This window comes from Arvicola amphibius, chromosome 12, assembly GCF_903992535.2.
Source record: "Arvicola amphibius chromosome 12, mArvAmp1.2, whole genome shotgun sequence".
Classification (NCBI taxonomy): domain Eukaryota; kingdom Metazoa; phylum Chordata; class Mammalia; order Rodentia; family Cricetidae; genus Arvicola; species Arvicola amphibius.
Window position 1 is genome coordinate 101259893 of NC_052058.2, and position 26493 is coordinate 101286385.

A 26493-nucleotide genomic window follows, 5' to 3' on the forward strand; every position below is an offset into this window, starting at 1 on the left:
CTTATTTATTTATTTATTTATTTATTTATTTATTTATTTATTTATTTAGGTGTGTGTATATATGGGTGAAGAGGAGTGTGGATCTATGTCTGGTGCATGTGCGTGTGTGTGTGCAAAGACCAGAGCAGGACATCGGTATCTTCCTCTCTCACTCTCCGTGTTCTTCCTTTGGCCAGGGTTTTACACTGAACCTGGAGGTAGGTTGGCAACCAGCAAGCCCCAGGGTCATTTGTCCCTGTCCCCTACAGCACTGGCTTCCAGGTGGCCGTGCCCAGCTTTTACATGGGTGGCAGGAATTAGAACTCTGGTCCTCGTGCTTGCACGGCAAGTGCTCTTACCCGCTGCACTGTCTTCCCAGCCCAAAGGTAGCTCTTGTTTCCTGTTTCTCCTGGTGTTTCTGGGCTGCTTCTGCAGCCTCTGTATGGCAGGGAGTCCTCTCAAGAGCCAGAAGCTAAAACTTCCTCACGGAAAGCTTTGGGAAAGTATTTGTTTCTGGAAGCTTCCATCAGGAACTTGAAGAGGATGACCTCTAATGAGCTGAAATATCCAAGACTTCAGATGAACCGGTGCTAGCCTTCATCCCTTCACTTACTTGCATGAAGAGTTGGGGCTGCAAAGACTGTGTGGTGGCTGTGGGTGTGAAGCTCTGAGTGTGAGCACGAGTGTGACGGAACGAGTGTGTGCCGCCCTGTTACAGCAGGGCTCCAGGGATTGGGCTGCAGGCTGGTGCAAGGGCCAGTGGGCCAGTGAGCTGTGTGTGGCGATACAGAGGACCGTAGACATGAGCCACAGAAAAGGGAGGCCATCTGCTTCTATGCAGCTTAAGATGCCAGAACCAGGCTGGTTCAAGTGCCTATTGTCCCCCGCTGGCTCCCCGCTGGGTCTGGTTTGCCAATTTAGTATGTCAGAGAGATGTGGTTTCTGTTCGCTTAGTCTCTAGTGGAGAGCACCACAAGCGTGGGACAGTGAAGTTAAAATTTCAGAAGCCTGGAGAGATGGTTCAGTGGGTAATAGAGGTCCTGCTCTTTCAGAGGGCCCCATTCAGTTCTCGGTACCCATATCAGGACCCTGAATGTGACTATAGATCTGGGTAATCGGGTTTCCACTTCTGGCCTCTATGGGTACCTGTACACATACAGCATACAGCATGTACCTGTACACGCGTGCACGTGCGCACACACACACATGCATGCATGCACATGCAGACACCATGTACACACACTAAGTTAGTAATCTTTTTTAATTCAGGATAAGTTTCCTCTCGTTGAAAATTCTTTCCATTAAAGCAGGGTTGGGCAGCTCATGCTATAATCACAGCAGGCTGATAATCTTCAGAGGGAGGATTGTCATACATTCAAGGTCAGCTCGGGCTGCCACATAAGACTCTGTCTCCCACGTCCCCTGAAATTGATAGCGTTAAACCGAAATGTCTACCAACAGCTTAACAGACAAACAAAATATGGTATATCCATACAGTGGAATAGCATTCAGCCTGAAAAGGAGAGAAATTACAGCCTGTTCCACAAATGGATGAACCCCAAGGACATACGCTGAGTGAAGTAAGCCAGACACAAAAGGACAAGGGCTATCCTGATAAAAGTGTCGTCATGTTCACAAAGACTGACTGTAGAATGGCTGTTGTCAGAGCAAGGGACTAGTGGGCTGTTTGATGGGGACAGTCCCCTTTAGCATGCTGAAAAGTCCTGTAGGTGGAGTGGTGACAGCCTCGTGGCGTGAGTTTGGTGCCGCCTGACTATCTAGAGTGGTTAAAATAGATGTTTGTGGGCATGTTCCCGTATGTCAGGTGCATGTGTTGTATGGCTGCATGTTTGCACGTGTACATGTATGTGGAGGCCAGAGGTTAGTCTCTGTTCATTCTTCAGATGCCATCCACCTTGTTTTCTGAGACGTGGTCTCTCACTAGGATCTGAGACCTGGCAGTGGGGCTGGGCTGTCTGGCCAGAGAGCCCCAGGGATCCTCCTGTCTCTCTCCTCAGAGCTGGGTTTATGAGTGTGCACCCCCTTGCCAGGCTTTTCATGTGGGTTTTGACTTTGAATTTGGGTCCACTAAGTTATCTCCCCAGCCCCAGATCTCCACTCTTCATGTTCATTATCAAGCCACGCATGCTGGCGGGTGCCTCCAGGACTGAAACCCCCAACACGCGTGTGTCAGTTCGGAGCTGAGTCAGCCCCCCGACTGCACTTGGCCTGCGCTCAACAAATCATCGTGATAATTGCAGGATGCTCTTTGCTTATTGAAAGAAAATGCCTGGGTGCCCCAGAGGCAAACATAATTATAGGCTTTAGGAAAACAGGGCCTTTTAACAAGTAGGCTGGGAAAAGGCTAAGGACTGGAGCTTTCCCCGTTCCTCTGTGGATGCTTCCCGCAGTCAGAAGGCCGGTGGCCAGGGAAGTGGGGCTGGGTCTGACAGCGCACATCATCAGGGCTGCTGACAGCTCGGTGTGCCTTGATAGACGCGCTGAAATAAGGCTGCTCCTCGTAGTCTAAATGCTAGGAAATTCTCTTCCATGGTACTGTGATAAAGGAGTTAACTTTACCATTGTTTGGGGCCAGGGAGATAGTAAAGAACTTGCCATGCACTCATGAGGACGCAGTCCCCACACACGTGTCAGAAACCTGGCGTGGTGGCATGTGATGTGCTTGCTATCCCAGCACCCGGAAGGCAGGGACAGGTGGATCTCTGGGACTAACCAGTCAGCCCAGTCTAATCAGTGAACCCCAAGTCCCATCGAGAGACCTTGTCTTATAAAGCAGTGTGGATAGCACCGAAAGACAACACGTGAAGTCCTCCTCTAGTCTGCACATACATGTGAACACATGTGCACACATGCACACACACATGCATGTACAAAGAGCAGAGAATTAGCTATCTAAGCAAACCCCCAAGCCAGGCCTGGCCTTGCTTCACAGATGGTTCCAGGTAAACATGTACAGCCGTGTGCACAGTGGATCTGAAGTAGCTACCTGACGCCACTGAAGCCACACGCAGCCAAGCCGGGGTGGGCAGAAGCTGGCGGGAGTTGGAGCCTGTCAGCGCTGTCAGCCCTGATTTGCGGCCAAGCTGGGTTCCCCAAGTTCAAAGAGCACTGAGCTGGTTGTCTTTGTCAAGAGCACGGCTGGGGATCTTTTATGTGGAAGATGTAGGATTCTCAGGCTGGCTTTGATTATTTATTCATCCCCCTTAGTGGGTGTGTGATAGCGCAGGCATCATGGAGTCCCTTGTCCTGACCACTCTCGCTCAGGAATTCATGGAGCTTAAAGCCTTTTGAAAATTGTTTTTCCAGGGAGGGGGAAAGTTTTTGAAGTCCTCTCTCTCTCTCTCTCTCTTTCTCCCTCCCTCTCCACAGTTCCTCAGCAGCTCCTGCCGCCTTTCCACGCACCTTTGCCGATTGACATGAGACACCAGGAAGGACGGTACCATTACGATCCTCACTCGGTCCACGGTGTTCATGGGTAAGTGTTGGCTTCCACCTGCTTGCTGCTCCTGGTGTACGGCCACTGTGCACCCATGAGCAGGTGATACACGCATACTGGCCACCTTGTGGTTTCTTCTGAGTAGCAAGCTCGGATCCCATGTCATCACTGTGGCCTGTGACTTTAAGCTTCCTCATTGGTCCCTACATGATTGGAGGCTCATCACCCATCCAGTACCCCAAACTCAAGTCAGGAATGTAACCGTAGGTCTAGACTGCCCTGGCATAGTGGTTTGGAGCCTCCTTTTTTACTACTCCATGTGTTCCCTCCTCTTTAAAACAAGCTTTGGGGTCTCCTCCTGCCTCCCATCTTGAGGTCCCCAAGGAGAAAGGCAACCCCTTGATGTGACTGGACATTTCCACCTATGGCCTCTGGCCCCTGGCAGACACTCATTCTCTTGGTGTTTGCTCCGTTCTCAGCCCTTCCACCTCCTACACCACCACTCTCCTAGCAGAGGAGAGACCCCATGACTCTTCCCACTGCAGTGACAAAGAACATGACCAGAGCAACATGAGGAGGGAAAGTTCATGGGTGGAAGCTACAATCCATTGTGGTAGAGAAGTCATGGCAGCTGGTCACTTGGCATCCACATACAGGAAGCAGAGAGAGATGGATTCCGGTGCTCAGTTGGGTTTCACCTTTTTTTTCAGTGTGGGACCCCAACCCATGTCATAGTGCCTCTCACAGTTAGAGTGGGTCCTCCCCAAATAACCTAATATAGAAAAACCTTATAGGCATGTATGTGTGTCTCCTGCGTGGTTCCCATTTCCAAGCTGATCATCAGTATTAACCATCACAGGGGTCTAGGCCTTGGCTGTTTCCCTACTCTCAGCCTCTGCACCGCCGTCCATGCTTGGGAAGCGAGTCCCTCTGCTTGTCCCCTTCCCCTCCCACTCTACTCTGGCCTTTGTCCATATCAAGTTGCTGTCTGGGGTGCTGACTCATAATCCCTGTCACCTGCCTTTATGGCTGGCTCCTCTAGATCCTCCTCAGCTGCAGAGCCACCTCCTGAGGAGAACTGAATGAGACCCTGTCTGGATTTTAACACTGTTGCCATAGCAGAATAAGCGGTTATCATATGTGCTCCACATAGACTCTGAGCTTCCCTTGGGGCTGTACTGACAATGACAGACACATAGAAGGCACACACAGTGTTGAGCAGAGTCCCCTCTGGCACCCCACCCGTGAGACTCTCTCTCCCACTAGGATAAAATTGGTCGGCATAGCCGTGCACTCCCATGTTCAAATCGTTGTGCCTTTGCTAAATTCCAGCCAGCCCACCAGTGATACTGTTTCAGCACACCTACTGCCTTCTAGACAGTAGACAGAGTCCCAACCAGACAACCCGGGACTCCGGCTTTCTTTTAAAAACAAATTTTAAGTTTAATGTTGGGGAATGACAAGATGGCTCCCTGAGTAAAAGTGCTTGTTGTACAAGCCTGGTAACCTGAGTTCAACCCCTGGGACCCATGTAAGGCAGAAGAGGAGGACTGTGGTTGTCCTCTAACCCCCACATGCACACACACACGCACCCACATACACAGATAATACACCATACACAATGGCCAAGTTTTCATTTTGGAGTAAATTCAAGCATGCAGAAGTTGTAAAAAGTAGGTAAGATAAACAGCGTGTCCTCCATTCAGCTATTCAGACATTAACATCCTGTATCATCCGATACCAATACAGTGAAGTAACTCACATATCTGATGCAAATGTGGGTAGCTTTCCCTTAAGTCTGTCTTTCCTTGTGCAGGATCTCACACTGAATACATGAATTTGTGTGTGTGCAAGAGTGTGCACACACACACACACAAGTGGAGGCCAGAGCAGGACATCAGACGCCCTTCCCTGTCACTCTCCTTACTCCCTAGAGACAGAGTTTCTCCCTGAACCTGAAACTAGACAGAGCCAGGAAGCCTCCGTGTCCTCTGGTTTCTGTCCCCCCACAGCAGTCACCTACAGATCCGCAGCCGTGCCCAGTTCTCTAAGTGGGTGCTGGGGATTAGAACACGGCCCACGTCATGCACAGAAAGTGCTCCTGTCCACTGAGCTATCTCCATAGCCCCTTAACCATGGAAGTTACCTTGTTGCTCACTGGCTTCCGTGACCTTTGCTGCAGACTGGATAACTAAGGAGTGTGTGCTCACTTCCTGTGGCTATAACAAATGACCAGCACAGTGGCTTAACAACACAGATGTTTGCTCACGCAGTTTTGGAGAGAACACATGCCTCTGTCTTTTCCCATTTCTGGGAGCCTGCATCTTTTGACTTGTAGCCCCCACCTCACAGCATCCCACCTTTTCCCGGCACCCGCCCTCACGCTGCTCCTCTCCTGGTATGGTACTCTCTGTGGCTGTCTATTTTATCAGAGGCACTTGCTGCTGCTTTTAGAGGTGGTCCAGCTGTGTCCAGGATCATCTCTGCATCCTAACATCTTCCCCCAAATCACGACTATGATGCAGACAACATTGACGGGTTCAATAGATTAATAATTAATGCAGCCTTCTTAGGGGCTAGTTCTTAATCATTTAATATCACCGAATCCTGGTACAGAGGCTGGGAGGTAGCCCATGCGCTTCTGTATGGTTTAGGAGACTGGACTCTGGGACGTAGCCCGGGAGGATCTTGCCTGTCAACCCCACTACCAGGAAACAGTGTAGGACCTGTGGCCTGCTAGGTCAGCCTGAGAGGCTCCTTGATAACCTCGGGATAGCTGGATTCCACCAAAAAGGCCAAGAAAGGGCTGGCCTAAGGCTCTGGAAGGCACACCTCCTCTTTCTCCTACTCCCTCCATCCCAGGTGAGAACTAGACAACGCCTGTAAGAAAAATGGCCCCATAGTTCTGGCTTCCGTGATTAATGTGGTCCGAGCCTGGTGGAGTCCCCAATCCATCAAGCCCGCGTGGTAGTCTGCTTGCTACCACCAATGTATCTAATTACGCAAGCGGCACGCAGCAAATGAGGTACCGTGTCATCTCTTGTCAGTAGAGTCTAAGCCCCGGCGTGCCTCTCGGAGCCATAGCTTCTGCTTGCTGCTGGGTGCACTTGGTGCTCCGCTCAGCCCCTTCCTGCCCCACACTGCTTGAACACTCAGATCCCTGCCTGTGGCTCTTAGGATCCTGATAACTCTGGGAGTGGAGGATCCTAACATGCAGGCTCTGAGTTCTGTGGTCCCTGGCCTTCCATATGCCCATAGGAGGGCCTTGATCATACCCAAGGACTTGCTGTCATCTGGGTCCTGCCAGGCTGCCTGCCAGTGCAGAAGAGTGGTCCATGTGAACTCACAAGCCTCAAGAGTATGTCTGCAGATCTGCAACCCAGTCCCTTGCAGACTCCCCCAGGTGCTGTGATTCCAGGAGAGTGGCAGGTGCCATCCTCAGATCCCCAAAGAAGTTTGCAGGCCTCAGGTTGCTAGACCACGGGACGTCAGAGGGCTATGCATATACTGGGAACACCGCAACTCGATGTGGCCCTCCTCCCCACTCTGTCACATCCTTGGAGATGCACATCTCCACCCCAGATGCAGGTCCACTGTGGAACACCCATCAATTATGTGACAGAAAACCTCCCCTTTCTTCTGAGACCTATAAGAAGGGACCCCCACTCTGCCGGGTGGTCCTGAACACTCCTTGGAGCTTTTGTCATGCTGCTGTCTGTCTGTCTGTCCATGATGCTAATCACTCTTCTGATAAATCTCTTAACAAAATGGCAGTCCACTTTAGTATCCCCGTTGAATGCCAAACCCAAGACCTCTCACTGAGATGATCTTAATAACAGAATCCTCTGGGCTGTCATTTGTAACAGCCGCAAGCCCGTTTATTTGCGCGACTGTGGAGATGCATGCATAGGAGTGGACCCAGAGAACAGCCTCAGCTGCTGTTCCCAGGAGCTTGCCTTATTTTTTTTTATTTCGAGTCGGTTTCTCTGTAGCTTTGGAGCATGTCCTGGAACTAGCTCTTGTAGGCCAGGCTGCCCTCGAACTCACAGAGATCCGCCTGCCTCTGCTTCCTGGTTAATATAATCTGCTGGGATTAAAGGTGTGCACCACCACCGCTTGGCGGGAACTTGTGGTGGGAACTTGCCTCTTAAGATAGGGTCTCTCACTGACCTGTAATACCCGTACAAAGTAGGCTGTCATGGCTGGCCAGCGGAGCCTGAGGTTCTGCCTGTCTGTGTCCCCAGCAGTGGATTGTTCTTCACATCGTCGTCATTGTCATCGTCATTTCCTTTTACCGCACGGTCTCTTACTGGACCCGGAGCTCACCATTTCAGCTAGGCTGGCTGGTCAGCGAGTTTCTCGAATTGGCCTGTTTCTACCCCTGACGCTGGCCTAACAGACACTTGCCACCACATCCAGATTTTTTGTGGGTATTTGGGGAATCCAAACTCAGTCCTCATGTTTGCCCAGTAAGCACTTTGCCTGCTGAGTCATCTCACTGGCTCCTCGGCTTTTTTCGAATTTGTGTGGCGGGGCGGGGGTGGATATTGAGACAAGGTCTCATTATGTAACTCTGGCTGGCCTTGAATTCAGAGGTCTGCCTGCCTCTGCCTCCCAAAGGTGTGTGTCACCGCCACCCCTTTTTGTTAGCTTGGCTCAGTTCGGGTCCTTATGCTTGAAGGTGAACAACAGTTTCCTGATTATGTCGTCTCACTAGCCCGCGGTAGGATGGAGCAGCGGTCTGTGGAATAGATTTGGAAGCATGCTCTTAGAGATTTGTTACTGTGGGTCTCCATTTACCTGGTCCAGAAGAGGGTTCATCACAGGCGGGAGGACAGACTGGGAGCACAGGTAGGTCAGAAATGGGACTCAGGGAGGAGGGAGTCTTTCTCCTCAGTGGAGGACTTTGGACGTTTGTCTCTCTGTGGCCCCAGGAGCAGGGATGATGGTCAAATATATCAGGGTACCTGGGAAATAGTCATGGGTGAGAACTGCTGGGGATCTGTGCTGGCTAGTTCTATGTCACCACAGGCTAAAGTCATCTGAGAGGAAGAACTTCAGCTGAGAAAAATGTCTCCATAAGATCCAGCTGTGGACAAGCCTGTAGGGAATTTTCTTAATTCGCGATCAATGGGGGAGGGCCCAGCCCATTGTGGGTAGTGACATCCCTGGGGTGGTCCTGGGTTCTGTAAGAAACTGGGTTGAGCAAGGCACGAGAAGAGGGTAGTAAGCAGCGTCCCACCATGGCCTCTGCATCAGTACCTACCTCCAGATCCCTGCCCTGCGTGAGCCCTGTCCTTTTTTTTTTTGATGATAAACTGTGATTGGAGGCATAAGCTGAATCACTAGTCCCTTTCCCTGCCATCTTGCTTTTGGCAAAAATCACACTTCTTCCTGATGCTTGGGTATGGCTCATGATGCCCATGTATGGCTGTATCTGATGCCCGTGTATGGTGGTATGGCTCATGATGCCCGTGTATGGCGGTATCGCTCATGATGCCCGTGTGTGGCGGTATCACTCATGATGCTCATGTATGGTGGTATCGCTCATGATGCACATGTGTGGTGGTATCTGTTGCCTGTGTATGGCGGTATCTCCCGTAATGCTCATGTACAATGATACTGTCCCTGAACTTGTAGTGCAACATCTGTGGAAAACACCAGCGATGGGGGTACACTGGTCAAGGCTTCTCTGTGACCCCCAATGTAGACATGCTCCCAAGATTTCAGAGGAAGAAGAAAAAGCCAGCTGAGCATCTGCAATGCCCATGTTGCCATGGGAAGAAGGGAGCCCTTTGCTCTCCTCTGGGCCTTTGCTCTTAGAACAGCTTTGCCAGGGTGTTGGAGGGAACGTGGGGGAGTGTGGTGGGGCTGGTCCCCCAGAAAAGAACCATTCTCTTGGTGCACATTGGGCCAAGAGTACTTTGTGCCCTTGAGTGGAAGGCCATGCTGATGGTTCAGGAAGCTGGTGTCTGCTTTGCTCTCGGTGTTGCTTGTGGGCCCAGCTCTGTTCTGCTCTGGGCTTCCAGAGAAAGCCAGTCTGAACTGCCTTTAGCCTAGAAGACTTTAGAGAAACCTCTCAGGGTAGCAAGCCCCAGTCTGAGTGATCTGGGCTCTTTCTCTTTCTGACAGGGTCTCACGTAGCTCAGGCTGGCCTCAGACTTGCTCTGTAGCTGAGGATGACACTGGACTTCTTTTTTTTTTTTTCCTATTTTCTGTGATTTAATTACTACTGGAAGCTGAAATACTGTGACCACAAGAATGGGGACATTCTCACTGGTTCTGACTTGGAATAAACAGGAAATACAGTACCAGACTTCTGGCAGGAGACATCTGGCAGGGGAGCTTTCCTTCATGAGATGTCAGGTTCTGGGGTTGGAACATTTTCCTCCTGCTTGCTAAGTCTTTGCCATCATTTTCTGTTACCTAGCTACGGGAGACTCTACGACAGTAGTTCCCCAACCACAGGCACAGCCGATGAAATCCACATGTCACAAATCTAGAAGCTGCTGCAGCATATTCTCCTGGATGGACAAACAGGGCTATCTGTCAGTGTGGTGAGGGGGCTGAAACCGCAGGGTGACGCACGCATTGTGACAAAGAAGAAGACCGGAGACAATGTCTTAGGACTGCGTACGTCCTCTGCTTTAGCTTCTCTGAATCCATTTTGTTTTGCTCGAAGAAAGGTGGTGCAACTGGAAGAGTACAGGCAGCAAGACAAATCAGAATCCAGTTTCTCCCCTGGAGCCTCGATACAGCTAGATTAAAGCCCCTAACGCCAGGGATGCCATTTCTGCCTCCTGTAGGTGCTTTTCCTTGGCATTCAATTTCTGGGTGCTCGCTCTCCTGCTTGGTTCTTCTTGTTAGAATGACACTGGACTTCTGATCCTCCTGCTTCCACCTCTGGTGCTGAAATTACAGATGTGCACCACCATCATTGATTTATTACGTCAGGGATGGAACCCAGGACTCCGTGTGTGCCAGGCAGCACCTGCCACCCGAGTTCGATCTCCACCCCCTTCTCCCCACACACATCCTAAAGAGGTTTGAACCCAGCTTCAGATATTCTGATTTTTCTAGCCCAGGATGAGGCCTGGGGATCTGCTTATTTGTAAATTTACAAAGGCCAGTGTTTAGGGACATCCCTACTTGTTTTATATCCAGGAACAAAGCCCAGAGCTGTGGGCTGACTGCCCTTTCAACAATAGCAATAGCCACCTCTGAAATGGGAACATTAAAATCTCCTGTGCCTCTTTCTCTCCCACTCATAGCTGAACCTCAGCCCCACCCCGGTTGACCTGACCTCATCCATACCCCAGCTTGCAGAAGGCATGGAGTGTGTGCTGGAGAGTGACCAGTGTCCTGCTGTCTTCTCATGTCTGGCACCATGCCTGGCCTCCATCACTTCCAGCCACCCCACATTCTATGTCCGACTACAGCATACGACTCCCTGCAGATCACTTGGTCCTGACTTAAACTTAGTTTATAGTCCTGCAAGGCCACTCTCCATAGAGGGCAGAAAGGCTCCACCTGGGGACAGATGGCTCTGGGGTCTAGCTGTCAGTTCATGGAAAGTTAGCACGCTGGCTGGAGTGTGAAGGAAGTAGACGGAATGCCAGGTGGTGGGCACACCTTACGCAAAGTCCCCCGAGGGAACCGTTTTACAGATATGAGTTCCCGCCTGTTCCCAGCAGGAGCATACAAATGGAGATGCCAGCCCGTAAATTGGCACACTGTCACTTAAGATGGTCATTTCTTTGCCGGGACTATACTCAGCTAGCTGACTTTCTAGTCTGGGGGCTTTGAAAATAGCTTTTCCAAGGTCGTTGTTGTTGATAAACACTCACCTGTGACTTACTAACATGATCCTGGGGTTTGTGTCAGTCTTCAGCCATTCAGCAAGGGCAGCAGCTGGGCAGGAGGAAATGTGGCTGATTGCTTCTGGATTCTTAGCTCCGTACCTGATTGTGGGCTGCACTGTATCTGCTTTGTGCTTCTTAAAGAACCGTCTTCTCCACAGGCGGATGGGAGGGGGCGTTGGAAGGGCATGTCTACCTGTTTGCTGGGCTGAGGTGCTAGGTGACTCTGAGTCACCCACCAGGAGCCTCGTCCCTCCTCTGCCATGGCTTCCCCAGCTATGTTGCTGTCTGTCTTTGGAGCTCTTTCTCTCTAAAACAGATCAACAGACAGGTCAGCAGACAGAGGGAGAGCCTAGAGCAGACTGTGTGGACAGCCTGCCCTGTATGGAGTGGCATAGCCATGAGAGGACCCTCAGGCAAAGAGACCTCTGGGTCAGGCCAGCTGTGAAGTAAAATCAAGACCTACTGCCATGCAGGCCTGGTAATGCTGGCCCTCCCCATTCATAAGGGGGAAACTCAGACACCGCAAGGCAGGCTGCCTCTTCCTTGACATGCCCTGTGAGTTAGACTTTGTTGTGATAGATAAGGAGAGAATAACTTGAGAGATTTATTCAAACTCAGGTTCCTGGGACATCAGTCCATGGTCACTGGTCCCATCGTCAGGAACCTGTGGTGAGGTAGAGGCACGTTAGTGGATCATGCGAGAGATCCTGCTCACCACATGGCAGCCGGGAAACAGAGAATTAAGAGGGAGCGAGAGGTGAAACACACCCCTTTGGACTTAGAGAGATGCTGCAGTTGGTTGTGTAGAAGCTGAGGACTGAATTCAGTCCCCTAGAACCCACTTTAAAAAGCCAGTTATGGGGGTGTGCACTTTTAATCTCAATAATGTCATCAATTACTATGTATCTATCCATGGGTTAATTGCTTGGCGGTTCCTGAATCTGTTGATGAAAAGCAGAGCCCTTATGATCCCATCACTTCCCAGGACCCTCCCACTCCCAGCTGTTAGCCAGACGTTTTTAATGCATGTGACTGGAGGGACACTTCAGTTAACTGTAACACATTCCTAGTCATGGCACAGGTAGGATTTGAACTCCAGGCAGCGTGATCCCTGCCGCCATCTCTTCTTGCTCTGAGAACACCAGAATCTATGCCCAGAAATGTGCTCAGTGGCCTAGGACAGACAGCTCATTTATAATGGAATCTGGCCCATAAAAGTTTAATGAGGAGCTTGTCTGATAAGATGCCTTGTCTTTGATCTTTGTGAATAGCAGCTGCTCGTGTAAGAGACATTTCCTGGCCTTGGCTTTGGGGAGCACTGATGAGGTCAGCTGGGGGCCCAAGCCACTGGGGAGTAAAGGTGTAGCCCTGTAGATCCTGTAGACATGGGGCTGTACAGAAGGAGCGTGTTCCCAGCAGTCGCAGGGACAGGCTTCTGGCCAGGATGTCCTAGGACATCGGGAAGTGATGCTCTGCTCCCTCTCCTGTCCCCTGGGGTTCTTTCTGTTGGACATTTGCCACTCTGCACTCTCGGGATGGAGGCAGAAATATGTCGGGCTGGGATATGGATCCTACTGCATATTCTCGTTACATACAGGGCTGGCTGCTTAACCACCACAATCCTCAGTTTCTTCTCTAAAAGAGGGGGGTGGGTTGTGCCCTTGGAATGGTTAACTTTGTCAACTCGACAGTATGCAGAATTTCCTGGGAGGAAAGTCTCCAGTCCTGTCTGTGAGGGAGTTTCTAGGTCGGGTTAATTAAGAAGGCCTGCTCTCAGTGGGGTGGTACCCTCCCCGGGCTGGGGTCCTGGACGAAGGCTGTGAAAGATTGCGGAGCACTAGCGCCCGTGTCTCTCTGCACACACCTTCCTCACCGTGAGGGACTGCACCCTTCCACTGTGACTCGAACTTTCTTCCTTAGTTGCTTCTGTCGGGCATTGGGTCACAGTCGTGTGGGAAGGAACCACAGAGCACGGGCAGGATTCACGTGAGGATAAGTGAGTTATCACATGTGGCGTGTGCTGTAGTTCGGGCCTAGGTTAGAATGTTGCCCTGTTCAAGGCTTGGTTCCCGCCCTGTGGTGCTGTGGGAAGTGGTGGAACCTTTGTGGTGTGGTGGGTGGGGATGAGTGGGGGGAAGTTGCCGTTGGTGGCGTTGTTCTTGGAACCTGGCCACCATGAGGTAAAGAAGCTGCCCCACCCTCTCTTCCTTACCTCCCTGTGATGTCCTCTGCCACCACAGACCCCAGTCAACAGGGCTCAGTGCCTGTGGATTTTCTAAACTAACTGTGAGCCAAGACAAATCATTCTTTTAAATATGTGTATGCTCACATGTGAGTGGGCACATATGTGTATATGTGCATGTATGTACATATACAGGAACAGGCCAGAGGACAATTCCTCTATCACCATCCACCTCTAAGTCTCTCTCACATGCTTAGAACTCAGTGATTTGGTTAAACTGCCCCAGGAATCCTCCTGACGGACTTCCAAACACCGGGGTTATGAGGGCACACCACCACGACTGCTTTTATTTTATTAAATGAGTTCAGGAAATCGAACTGCGGTCTTCATTCTTGAGTGATAAGCACTTCAACAATTGAGTCATCTTCCCAGCCCCAAATGTTTCTTTTTTTCTAAGTTGGTTTATCTCAAGTATTTGGAAAGCTGAGTAGCACACACAATGTGTGTGGAACAGTTTGTGGCGCTTTCATGGCTGTATTTATACATAAGTGGACACACATGCACAGTTGTATTCATACATGAGTGCACACATGGACACACTTGCACAGCTGTATTCATACATGAGTGCACACACAGAGACACACTTGCACAGCTGTATTCATACATGAGTGCATATACACAGACACACTTGCACAGCTGTATTCATACATAAGTGCACACACATAGACACTTGCACAGCTGTATTCATACATGAGTGCACACATAGACACACTTGCACAGCTGTATTCATACATGAGTGCACACACAGAGACACACTTTCACAGCTGTATTCATACATAAGTGCACACACAGAGACACTTGCACAGCTGTATTCATACATGAGTGCACACACATAGACACACATGCACAGCTGTATTCATACATGAGTGCACACATAGACACTTGCACAGCTGTGTTCATACATAAGTGCACACACAGAGACACTTGCACAGCTGTATTCATACATGAGTGCACACACATAGACACACATGCACAGCTGTATTCATACATGAGTGCACACACATAGACACTTGCACAGCTGTGTTCATACATGAGTGCACACATGTAGACACATCCTACACACAGAGAAAAGAAAGATAAAAAGGGAAGAAGGAAGATCCTAAGTTGATAGGCTGAGAGGGGTGTGGAGCCTAGCACAGGAAAGCAGGATGGATGCCTTTATCAGCAGGGAGGCCTGCCTCCCTACACCAACAGAGACTGTCGGAATTGCTACAGTGCTGCTGAGGAGGGAACCTTCCCCAGGCACTCACTCGTGGGTCCTGCCTTCCAGAGAAAGTTTATATTCAAGCCCAGGAGAACTAACCCATCTAGCTTTGATGGTCCAACAGGACATCCCATGAGCTCTCGGCAGGGCTGAGCTAAGTCTGCCATGCTTATCCTGCATCCCTACACTTTCCTTTCCTGAAAACATCCTCCTCCTCCTCCCTCTTCTCCTCCCCACTCCGAGACCAGTATCTACCTATTCCTACCCATGGCTTTGACTTTCTAGAAGATTCCACTCAGCAGTGGTCAGCCAAGAGTGTCTTATATAGTAGACCAGGACTCTACATCCCCAGATGGTAACCAGTGCCCAGGTCCCCGAGAGGGGGTTCCAGCTTGACAAGGCTCTCCTAGCCTTTCCCCAAGCCCAACTGTGTTCCTAGCCTCCCTATTTACCTGCAGCAAGTCCGAGGCTATCTGAGCCCCCAACACCCCACATCCCAGAACCTCTCTGCCTTAAAGTCAAGCACCTTGCCGCAAAACCTCTCCCAGACAGCTAGCTCTTATCTTTGAACTTGTTTTCCTTTTTTGAGGCAAGATCTCGTGTAGCCCAGGCCGGCATCTAATTCACCATGTAGCTAAGGATGGGCTTGGATGCCTGCTCCTCCTGCCGCTACCTCTGTAGGGCTAGAATTGTGCCCATGTACCACCATACCTGATTTATTCGATGCTAAGGCTGGAACTGGGTCTTCATGCCTGCTAAGCAAGCGCTCTCCCAGCTGAGCTCCATCCCCAGTCCCTCCCTCGAGTCACATCTGGAGCTGGTGTGTGGAACTGCAGTGCCTTCCTGCCCTTCTGGCTCTGGAGAAGCTGAGATAAGGGGGGGGGGGGTGACCGACTTTGGTTAACTGTTGCAGATGGGTTTTTTAGGACCACTCTGGATGGCTTTTGTGGCCTCCATTTTATGACCTCATTTCCCTACACAAACATCAGTGTTTACTTAGTGAGATATCTGCTCTGGGGTCAGCTCCAAACACTGATTGCTCTACAAGAGCCCTGTGGAGGGGTGACCCGGGAAACCAGAGCTCAACTGTGCCTGGAGAGCGTTGGCTCTGTAGCAGGAGTGGGGAGCAGTCAGGACCACTATGGATGCATGTGTATCTGACACAGTTAGTCCACCAGGCAGGGTGGTGGTCCCCAAGCAGCACATGTCATCCACAGCTCAGATGGGATGCCTGGGTGAGAGGACACATGCAGAATGTGGAAATGCATTTGCGTAGCTTACATACGTCCTTCTCTGCAGCCCTGCATCCTCTCCATTCTCCTTCCCGGGGTCCTCACCCGCTCAGCCAACCTCTGACCAGACGCTTGGATCTCCACAGCCATCCTTTCTCTAAAATCTGGGCTTGCTAAATACCAAGGACAAGTGGATTAAAAAGGCCTGGTGGGAACAGACCAGCCAGCATGACCAAGGCACTGCCCAGCCTGAGTGTATAGGAGTGGCTCTGAGTCCCAGGGGATCCACAGAAACATCCAGGCTCTTGTGTCCCAGGGCAATAAACTGGACCAGGACTAGAAATACAAACATAGCTTTAAGAAAGGAAAAGCATTCCAAAGAAAATGGGAATGGGCTAGTATACCTGTTTCTATGGTGAACTACTATGACAGATGTGACTTGGGGGGGGGAGGTTTATTGGGCTTACATTCCAACTGACAGTCCGTCATGGGGTGTCAGGAGAAGCCAAGGAGTCAAGAGCCTGACCACTCTCTCCACTCTAGACAGGTCAGGAGCCCCTGCCTAGGGAATGGTGCCACCCATAGGGTGTGGGCCTTGACATGTCAATGTGGTAATCAAGACAGTTCCCTCAAGACATGGCCACAGGACAGCCTAATCTTGATACTTCTTCACTGGAACCTTTCCCAGGTGATTCTAGATTGTGTCTGTAACAGTTAAAACCAACCATTTAGCTAGTGAGCTTAGAGAAAAGCCCCAAAGCATTGGCCTGGAGCTGCATGACCTTTTGTAAGTCATTTACTTAACACCTAACTCACACAGTAATTTACATATTGTGAGCTTTATTTGAGCATGTTCTGTTTGTTGTATGAAGTCAGGCAGCAAAGGGTTTCCAATCTTTCTGCCTGCTGGCTTCTTTTATTAATATTGATGTTGTGTTTCCAGTCTCATGTAGCCCAGGCTGGCCTCTAACTTCTCAAGTAGTCATAAATGACCTTGAACTCCTGATCATTCTGCCTCTGCTTCCAGAGTTCCAGAAAGATTGGTGGTGAACCAGAACCTTGGGGGCCCCATGCATTCCACTTCCTTGCCTAATGTCTGTCACTCCGCTGTTGTCTGCAGTTACCAACCTCCCTGACAATTTCTAACATCCTCTTGACGTGAATGAGAATTTTCTATATTACGGATCCTCATTTCCCCGACAGTGTATTGTTTAGTTTTGCTCCGTGACTCTTTCTGTAAACACAACTGTTACAGGCGTTTTCTTTGGGAACTCGGATTTCATACTTTGCAGTCAGGATTCCATCCACTCTCTGTTCCTTTGTTCATTTGCTCACTGTTGGTTCATTCATTCTTGCTGCTCTCCAGCAGTCCGCATCTCCAGCATCTGGGGTACACTTGTGCCTTTCCACATGGCTGCTGGGGCACCCTTATTCTGTATTCTGGACTCCTGTGTAGTGGGGGCTGGAATTTCCCAGCTACAGGGCTTTCACATTTCACCCTCCTGGACGTTGCCAGATTTTTGCTAAGTGGTTTTGCCAACCAGAGCTCCCACCCACAGGCTTGAGCAGCTGAGCCACAGCAGGAGGGCACCCGCTGTGGAGATAGCTCAGAGAGTTTGATTCCCAGGACATAGATTAAAAGGGAGGAGAGGGGGAAGCGCTGGATGTGGTAGCACACACATGTGTAATCCCAGCACACACATGTAATCCCAGCACACACGTGTAATCCCAATACTGGGGAGGTAGACATGGATCCTGGCTTCCAGGCAAGCCTGCCTAGCCCAGTCTGAATTCCACCAGCAAGAGACACTGTCTCAAAACACCAAGTGGATGATGCCTAAAGACTAACAAAGAATAACACACAGATGCACACACAAACACACACACATGCACACACACGTGTGCATACATTTTTGTTGTTGAGACAGGATCTCACATTGTAGCTTTGGCTGGAACTCTCCATGTAGACCAGGCTGGTTTCAGATTCACAGTGATCCACCTGCCTCTGCCTCTGCCTCTGCCTCTGCCTCTGCCCCTCTGCCCCTCTGCCCCTCTGCCCCTCTGCCCCTCTGCCCCTCTGCCCCTCTGCCCCTCTGCCTCTCTGCCTCTGCCTCTCTGCCTCTGCCTCACCTGGGCCAGGACTACAGTTCAGAATAGAGGGATTGCTTAGGGTTCATGAAGCGCTAGGATCAGCACCACCCAAACCGAACAGTGAATCCCGCTGAATCTATGAAAGTGCAATTGCCCTGAATACTTTTTAAAAAATGCTGTTTTTGGAACTTTCCAAATATATGCATAGAAAACATAATGAGCAAGCTTCTGATACAAAGCAAAGCAAAGAAACCTAACAAAACCCAGAGCAACAAAGGCCTGTTGGGAAGGAGGAGGGATTTCTGGTGAGCCTTGAGGGAATGTTCTCGTGTTGGGAGGGCCTGGGCAGCTGATGCAAGCCTGCTTGCTCTGCAGGAACAGACATAGGCCCTGCCCACCCAGCAGAGAGGAAGAGAGGGGCCAGGCAGCAAGACTGGGGCATTGGCAAATTCGTTCCTCTCTGACAGGTCAGCGGGCCCTGTACAGGAAGAGAGCAAGACTCCGTGGTGCTGGTGAAAACAGGCAGCTTTCTCCCAGGGGCTTAGCAGCGGCATGAGGACACGGGTTCCCTGCGTCTTAGCATGGCCTGCTCATCACAGCATTGTGATCCTGGTGGGTGGCAGGCAGCTTGGCTCAGAGGTGGGACTGGAGCACACAGGCCAACAGTCTCCAGAGCCTACGGCTTGGTGTGTCACGCCGGGTGGTTTCTGCTATGGGGAGTCAGTGACCGTGTAATCCCAGCGGCGGCAGGAAGGCACGTTCTGGAGCCCTGTAAGAACAGAGGGTGGGACGTGGGACTTAGACACTCTACCCTCCCAGGGCACCCCCGCATGCTGGGCAGGGGTTCTCACTGCCCTTGCCTGCCACAGAAAGTGCACCCACACAGACCTGGGTCAGCTCCAGGAACAACACATGAGCCCTATTCTCTGAGAGTCCCACAGTCACCAAAGTGACGGGGATGACGAGGGTAGCACTTCCTGCCCCTCAAGAGCTGACCCCACCCTGGGACAGGATCTTCATCAACCACAAGTTTGCGCAAATCGGGGGCTTAGAGCAGTGGAAATGTGTTCTCTCCCAGCTCCGGGACTGGGAAGCCACAGGGCAGCCTCAGCAGGCCGATGGCAAGATGGCACCGTGCCATAGAGGCTCACAGAGAAGCCGCTCTTCTCTTCTTCCCTCTGGCCCCCTGGTGGTGCCTAGCATCCCTTGGTTTGGGAGTCTGATCTCTGCCTCCAGGTCACAGGGCCCTCTCTGTTCTGAGTCTTGTGTTCCTTGACCTCCAAGGACCCCGTGATGACATCTAGAACTGGCCACTTGCATCATCTCAGACTTCACCTTGGTCATGTCTGCCATGTCCTTTGTTGAACAGATGCAGGTGACCCCAGGTTCCAGGGATTAGGAGGCAGACATGTATTTGGGAAATGTCACCCTCATGCCTTTGGCACCTCGAATCTATAGACTCACAGCTGTGATTGCTCTTTGCTCATGAAGAGACAGGCACAGAGAAGGCACACAAATTTCTCCCAGTCACACAGCTCAGAGTAAGCTGAGCAGAGCTAAACTGGAACTCATGTCTTTTGCTATAGTACCTGCTATTCTCACTGGTCATCCATTATCCATCTATCCACCCATCCATCTACCCATAATCCACCACCCACTCATCCACCCATCTATCCACTCGTCCATCATCCATCTGTTTGACATAGTAGCATGTTCTCTAGTGGGTATAGGCTTAGGAATTGGCAAGCAGACTTAGTGGGTGCCTGCTCTTGGGTGGGCCTGTCCAGCCACCAGGGAAATAGGACAAGCTTGAGCATGTCACCCCCTGTCATTCCTCTCAAGGAAGCCCAGTCATGGACTTAGTTCAAAATGGAACAGGCTCCATCGTCCACAGGAGCAGCTCAAGGTATCCGACCCAGGTCTGGGAAGCTTCTTGGGAAAGGGCTTCTGGTGTCACTCTTGGGAGAAAAATGAGAGCAGCTGAGAGGAGCGCAAACAGGAAGGCAAGAGCTGGGATCAGAGCTGTAGCCGGTCTACCTGCCTCCAAGGGCACAGGTCACCCCAGAAGCCTGCCCAGGAGAGGTGTAGGCTGACAGTCAAGAGTCCAGCCTCTCCTTACCATCTTCACAGAGGCTCCCGACCAAACAAGGGACCATGGCTCCTAGTGTTTCAACGTACTGCCTTCCCTGACCCCTCACGGTCGTGGCAGTGTCTCTTTGGGTCCCAGGAGTTGTCTGTGACATGGGACACAGGCTCCTGCCTGACTCTGGCCTCATGGTCCTGTCTCAGCTGCTCTGGGTTGGTCCCTCCCACTCTCTTCCATCCCTAGTAGGAGATCAGAGCCCACCCGGGTGCTCAGGTTGAGTCTGGATGAGTCAGCATGCTGGTCACTTTCCCAGACAGCACCGCTGGGTGGGGCTCAGGGCCCGAAAACTCCCCCCCCCCCCACACCCTCCCATTTTCTTCTCCTCCTCTCCCTTCAGTAGGAACACGTCCATTCCTGCCCCAGGGCTGTTCGGTGCTGTGGAGCCCACGCCCTCCCTTCACTTCACCATCTGTGAAAGCTTCGCTCCCAGCCTGCAGCCCTCTCGCACCTTCCTTCCAGGAAGACATGGCTCTTAGCACTCTAGCTCCCCAGGGACCCATTACCAAGGGTCTGGGCGTGCTAGCTCAGGCCCAGTCTTGGTGCTAGGGTGCACGTGGCTGGCCATGTGAGATTCTCATCACCTCAGCTTCTCCTTTGGTCTCCTGCCAGAACTCCTGTGCTGACATGCAAGAAGGGGGCATGTGTTGGAATGTCAGGAGGGTGAGCTGGGTGTACTCCCCCTGCTGAGCTCTTGTGTTCCCATGTTGTTAAACATGAGAAGGGGACGTGCTGGCTAAGCACCTACTAAGCACCTGGTCCAGCCACTCTACACACTTGTGCTTTGTTCATATATATGTGTGTGTGTGTGTGTGTGTGTGTGTGTGTGTGTGTGTGTGTACACCTGGTCATCCATCTACACCTGCACCAGCCTGCAGGCCGGGAACACTTGGCTCTAAGGGTATGGTATCAGGACACACAAGAGTGGCAAAGTGGAGATTTAGACTCCCATCTGTCTGTCCTCAAAGTCCAAACTCTGCCTGTACATGGAGGGATGGCCTCTTAGACACCACCCCCAGCTAAGTGATGCCTCATGGGGCCCACCAGGCAGGGCGGCTGGAGAGAGTGTCGGAGAGGATGCAGTGAGAGGAAGCTTGTGTCTTAGTGAACTGGAAATACCAGCGTGTCCAATTTGACCTCTGGAGGCAGAGGCTGACCTCTGATTCTTGGGCAAGACTCTTGACTTCCATATGCATACGTGAGGGAGGACATACATGTGTACATGTTTATGGATTGCAGGTGCCTTTGCACATATGTACATAGATGTAGAGGCCAAAGGGTGGCATCAAGTGTCTTCCTCAATCACTCTTCCTGATGTGGGATTCCCCTCTGTAGGCTGTGATTACCATTAATGAATAAAGAAAACTAGCTGGGCCTGATAGGGTAGAACAGAGCTAGGCGGGGAAACCTAAACTGAATTCTGGAAGAAAGAAGGGCAGAGTTAGAGAGAAGCCATGTAGCCCCGCTGGAGACAGATGCTGGAAACTTAGCCGGTGAGCCACAGCCTCGTGGCGATACACAGATTAATAGAAATAGGTTAAATTAATATGTAAGAGCCAATAAGAAGCTAGAGCTAATGGGCCAAGCAGTGATTTAATTAATACAGTTTCTGTGTGATTATTTTGGGGCTAAGTGGCTGGAAACCAAGCAGCCCCCTCCCACAACATCTCCCTTATTTTTTGAACCTGGATCCCACTAGCCCATCCCCCATCCAACTAGATGAGCTAGCCTGCGAGCCCCACAGACCCTCCTCTTTCTGCTGCCATATCTAGCTTTTTCATGGATGCTGGGGATCTTAAGTCGTCCTTGTGCTGGCACAGCGCACACTGCACACCGTCCTCTCCTCAGCCCACTTCTCCCTTTCTGACTTTTTGTCTCTCTTCATTCTTGGTGTATATTCAAGCCCCCCAGCCTCCCACACCACGATGCATATGGGCATACCACATGCTCCCAGGGTGTGATCCAGTGGCTGACATAGCTGGCCCTTCTTGTTGCCTTCTACCCTCGTCCAACTCAGAGCTCTTCTGAGCTTGATCCACCAAGAGTTCAGAAGTGTCTTGATTTGACTCTCCAGGTTCAGTCCCGTGTCAATATCCTACTGTCCGCCCAAACTGAGTCTTAATTCAGCATGCCCAGAAAACCTCCAGGGCTGCTCATGCCCCCGTGGCTCCAGGGCTGCTCATGCCCCCATGGCTCCAGGACTCAGATCTCACTGTTCCAGGCCCAGCCTGTCACTCACTCATCTGGCATGAGAGAAAAATAAAGACTTATTCCCTGGGCCAGGACTTATCAGGACTTGGCCAACCACCCCATTCTACCCTGTTAAATTTGTTTGGGGTAGCTGTTATGGCTTCTTGAGTTTCTTACCCACGTCCACGAGCAGAGTGGAAGTCATCAAGAGCTGTTCTCTCAAAATGGAGCAGCCCCAGAGACTGGGAACACCACCCAGGGTGCAAGCTTGACTCTAACACACTCCTGCTTGCCTCCTAGCTATTGGCAAGAGGCCAGTCATAGCCCCTTCCCAGGGCCACTTGTGACACAGGAGGGGGTAGCAATGGAGCTTCCTTGATGACCACCCTGCCAAGGTGTCCAGTGCCCAGGATGCTTGGCAGAGCTTGGGCTGGGGGAGAGAAGGCCGTGCTGGACAGCAACTCAGCAGTGGAGGACCCTGGGAAAGGGAGGCAGTATTCATCTTTCCCCACAGAGTGGCAACTACACAAGACAGATCCTGTTCCTCTTTGTGGAGACACAGACACCACTGCCACCTCAAGGCCTACCCCTGCCTAGGTACCCTTCTCCCCATCATTGAATGCATATTTCCTTGACAATACTCACTCCTGTCTTCCTGTCCTAGAGGCGAGTGGGGCCTGGGTCACATCAGACAGCCTTCCTGGGGCTACTGTGTGGCCTCAGTCTGCTACTAGACATCCGCATGTCATCACTGTGTTGGGACCCCATCTGTGGCTAGACCATACTGCAACCTCAGTGCCAAAGAAACCCCATTCCTGGATTTGGGGCCCAGGGAAAGCCACTTGTAGCCACCAACTTCTGTGCCTTGTCTTTGTCTCATTTCTGTTGTTGTAACAAAATATCCTGACAGAAGGCACTTTAGCGGAGATGAGGTACATTTAGCTTACAACTCCAGGTCACAGTCCAACATTGTGGGGGAGTCCAGGCAAGAAGCTAAAGCAGCTAGTCCCATCACAGCCAAGAGCCGAGAGAGAATGAATTCATGCACACTCACTTGTGTCCAGCCTGCTTTCTACATCATCCGGTCCAGAATTCCCCACTCAAGGGATGTACTGCCCACTGTGGGTGGGGTCCTTCCGTATCAACCAGCAGTGAAGATCATCTATCTTCCACAGGTATGCCCAGAGACCAACCTAGTCTGAATGGCCCCTCATTGAGATTCTTTCCCTGGATGATATCAGGTTGTGTAAAACGAAGCATCAAAATCTTCAAACCCCAGCCAACCACCCATTGCACATTGACCTTTTCCTGTAATGTGCCCAGTTTCCAAGACATGCGACCTCAGCCTCAGGCCTATCCCCAGCTAACCTCCCATTGCACACCGACCTTATCCCGTAGTGTGCCCAGTTCCTAAGACATGCGACCTCAGCCTCAGGCCTGTCCCCAGCCAACCTCCCATTGCACACCGACCTTATCCCGTAGTGTGCCCAGTTCCCAAGACATGCGACCTCAGCCTCAGGCCTGTCCCCAGGAGCCGTGCTGTTTCTCTTCCCAGCAGTGCCTGCGTGCAGCAGGAACATGAATGGCCGTTCTGTCATAGTCACAGCCAGAACCAGAGAGACACACATAGCCTGAAATATACCAGCCAGCCCTGCTCCTCCTCCTTTGGGGGCACATAGCAACCCCTTCACAAAACAAGGCAATGTAGCATGATTAATAAAAACTCAGAGACAGAAATTGGGGTTGAACCTGAAGATCAGAAAAGCAAAACAGCCAGCCACTGGCTGTTACCTCGACTTCAGTCCGAAATGGCAATCCTGCCTCCAGGAATCTCAGAATGAGACTGTGTCTGAGAGCTGTCCCCTCCCGTTTTATATTCCTCTCTAGGGCTGGGATTAAAAATGTACACCACTACTGCTTGGGTTCTATGGCTAGCTAGTGTGGCTACTGGGATTAAAGGTATGTGTCAGCCGGGCGGTGGTGGCATACGCCTTTAATCCCAGCACGCGGGAGGCAGAGGCAGATGGATCTCTGTGAGTTCGAGGCCAGCCTGGTCTACAAGAGCAAGTTCCAGGACAGGCTCTAAAAACTACAGTGAAACCCTGTCTTGAAAAACGAAAGAAAGAAAGAAAGAAGGAAGGAAGGAAGGAAGGAAGGAAGGAAGGAAGGAAGGAAGGAAGAAAGGGTGTGTGTCACCACTGCCTAGTCTGTAAGGCTGACCAGTGAGGCTGTTTTATTCTCTAATCTTCAGGTGAGCTTTATCTATTAAAATACATGAAATATCACACCACAATTAAGCCCTGTAGTAGTGCAACTCCCCTAGGTGAATTCCTTCCACAGCTGGCTTGGGATCGAAGCTGCTGGAAGTGGCTTGTGACTTGTTCCTTACACTGTCTTGTGCTGGTGAGCTTGTCATCCACTGGGGAAATGCTTCTGGGCACTGCAGATTGCCATTCCTAGTTGGGTGTGCACGTGTAAAGGTGCCTGAATAAGCCATGCTACTGGGCAAATCCAGTGGCTCTGGGAGACCAACCTGAGACCCTAGTAGTGTTCTTCGGGAGCTATAGAATGTGTTTGTGGAGGAGCTTAGCGAAGGAGTTGCCCAGGGGTCTCCCACTGTCCAGGTGGCAGATATAAGAAGGGGTTTTCACGAGAGAGAGGATGCAGGGTGACATCTGGGGCCATGGGCAAATCTCAAGGGCTGCACATGGCTGGGTGGGCTCATTGGGTTTGCATGGCTAAGGCCCTGGCATCACAGATGCTAAAGAGAATGATTCCTTCCAGATCTATGGGGTGACCTTCAAGAAGGAACTCAAATGTTGAGCAGAGCCATAGCCTCCAAGGCATACAGATGTTGACTGCAGTCCTCTCAAGCAGTGGGAGCCAAGCCATGTGCCCATGTGACTGTATTCAAGACTGGGGACTCTGAGTAAGAAATGCCACCATATAAAGAGAGCTAGAACAATACTCCTTATTTCGGTTATAGCTCACCAGCTTGAAAACTGTTCTTGGGCTGTTGTAGTAACTCAGTTGGTAAAGTGCTCGCTTTACAAGCATGAAGACCAATCCCCAGAACCCATATAAAAGGGCTGGCATAGTGGCATGGTGTGTGTTTACAGTCCCAAACCTGGGGAGGCAGGGGCAGGTGAGTCATAGGCTACCTAGCTGGCCTGCCTAGGTCATTGAGAGACAGGATATCTAAAATACTATTCTTAAAAAGTCAGAAGTGAGATGAATAGCATCTGAGAAACAACAGCTGCATGGACCTTTGTCTCCACATACGTATGCACATGTGCGTGCACATGCAGACATACACACACACACACACACACGCCTCACACAGAAAAACTGATCTTGAATCTTGAACTTCCTCTTCGCCGCTGGTTCTGCCTCTGAGTGATCTGACTAAAGCCAAGCAGATCCTGACAGATCCAGCCTTTTGCTCAGTCTGTTAGCAAGGAGCTCTTAGGATCTCATTCCTGGAGCCGGTATTGTCGTGGTTGGTCTGTGTGCTGGCCATATTCCTAGCATACATGCATTGACATGCGCAGACACACAGGAGCAGGGTCGCAGCCCAAACATGTGGTCAGCTGAGCTTACGCCGAGCAAATTGGGTGTTCAGAGTTCCACTTCCAGGATTGTCGTGATGGCAGTGCAAGTGTGCCACTTCCTTTCTGTGGGTGTGCACAAGCGTATAGAGGTCAGAGCACAACCTTCAAGTGTGCCGCTTCCTTTCTGTGGGTGTGCACAAGCGTATAGAGGTCAGAGCACAACCTTCAAGTGTGTCTCTTCCTTTCTGTGGGTGTGCACAAGCGTATAGAGGTCAGAGCACAACCTCCAAGTCTCGTTCCTCAGTGTCTTCCACCTTTTGTATGAGACAGAGTCTCTGTTATTCTTGAACTTTGCCGAGTAGCAAAAGTGGCCGGCCAGTGGACACCAGGAGTCTGTATGCATCTTCCTCCATCTCCACAAGGCCCACTCCACCACTCCCAGTTCTTAACATTGAATTCAGATCCTGAGGCTTGCAAGGCAAGCACTTTACCCACTAAGCCATCTCTCAAACCCCCATGGAGCTTCCAGTCTGGGTCCCCTG

General features: G+C 51.0%; 1 protein-coding gene across 2 annotated transcripts in view; it reads left to right on the forward strand.

Annotated features, from left to right (window-relative positions):
- The window catches only part of Gli2 (GLI family zinc finger 2), a 168099-nt gene that overhangs the window by 106422 nt on the left and 35184 nt on the right, over positions 1-26493 (forward strand). For both annotated transcript variants that reach the window (XM_038349824.1, XM_038349825.1), the window contains exon 2: positions 3370-3475. In XM_038349824.1, coding sequence (XP_038205752.1) covers positions 3370-3475 — 106 coding nt within the window. The remainder of the gene's footprint in view (positions 1-3369; positions 3476-26493) is intronic.